The sequence below is a fragment of the Condylura cristata genome, unplaced genomic scaffold, assembly GCF_000260355.1.
Source record: "Condylura cristata isolate star-nosed mole 26May11 unplaced genomic scaffold, ConCri1.0 scaffold00042, whole genome shotgun sequence".
NCBI lineage: Eukaryota > Metazoa > Chordata > Mammalia > Eulipotyphla > Talpidae > Condylura > Condylura cristata.
Window position 1 is genome coordinate 5,994,224 of NW_004567143.1, and position 1,023 is coordinate 5,995,246.

Here is a 1,023-nt window from a genome sequence, read left to right on the forward strand (position 1 = left end):
GTGCCGCCCGCAGGCCCTGTACGAGAACATGCTGGTGGAGCTGCCCTTCGCCGGCTTCTTCCTGTCCAAGCTGCTGGGCACCAGCGCCGACGTGGACATCCACCACCTGGCCTCGCTGGACCCCGAGGTCTACAGGAACCTGCTCTTCCTCAAGAGCTACGAGGGCGACGTGGAGGAGCTGGGGCTCAACTTCACCGTGGTGAACAACGACCTGGGCGAGGCGCAGGTGAGGCGGGGCCGGGCCGGGGTGCGGCCCGCGGCCCCCGCGCGGGGTCTCCGGGCCGGGCGCTGAGCCCCGCGCTGCCTGCGCAGGTGGTGGAGCTGAAGGCGGGCGGGAAGGACATCCCGGTGACCAGCGCCAACCGCATCGCCTACATCCACCTGGTGGCCGACTACCGGCTCAACCGGCAGATCCGCGCGCACTGCCTGGCCTTCCGCCAGGGCCTGGCCAACGTGGTCAGCCTGGAGTGGCTGCGCATGTTCGACCAGCAGGAGATGCAGGTGGGCCGCCGGGGTCCCCCACCCCCCGGGGCCGCCCCCGGCCCCGCCCGCGCCCATGTCGCCTTCCCTTGCAGGTGTTGATCTCCGGTGCGCAAGTGCCCATCAGCCTGGAGGACCTGAAGTCCTTCACCAGCTACTCTGGTACGTGCCCCGCCCCCGCCCGGCGGCACTGGCCAGCCCCTCGCCCGAGGGGAGGACGCCGGGGCCCTCTGCTCCTGAGCCGTTGACCCCAGGAGAGCCTGGCCTTGCGGAAGGGGAGACGGGGGCGCCCCGCCGCCTCCGGGACCCCGGACTCCGGGGAGGGAAGCTGCGCCCTTCCGTAAAACATGATTTGTTCATGCGTACAGAGCTGGGGTGCGGGTCAGGCTTGCGACAGGTGTGAGAACCCCCATAGTCGACAGAGTGGGGAGCAGAACAGGCAGGGTCCACTGAAAGCCACTGCTGAGGGGCAGCGGCGAGACGGGGGTGGGGGTGTCACTCCCGGGCTGGGGGCGGAGTCGAGCAGCAGCTCAACACCCCCCC

The 1,023-nt window shown here is 70.7% G+C and overlaps 1 protein-coding gene across 1 annotated transcript in view; it reads left to right on the plus strand.

Annotated features, from left to right (window-relative positions):
- The window catches only part of UBE3C (ubiquitin protein ligase E3C), a 17,970-nt gene extending 16,954 nt beyond the window's left edge, over window positions 1–1,016 (plus strand). Inside the window, exons 7-9 of the mRNA XM_012733877.1 lie at window positions 14–226; window positions 313–501; window positions 576–1,016. Coding sequence (XP_012589331.1) covers window positions 14–226; window positions 313–501; window positions 576–728 — 555 coding nt within the window. The 3' untranslated portion in view covers window positions 729–1,016. The remainder of the gene's footprint in view (window positions 1–13; window positions 227–312; window positions 502–575) is intronic.
- The last annotated feature ends 7 nt before the right edge of the window (window positions 1,017–1,023 follow it).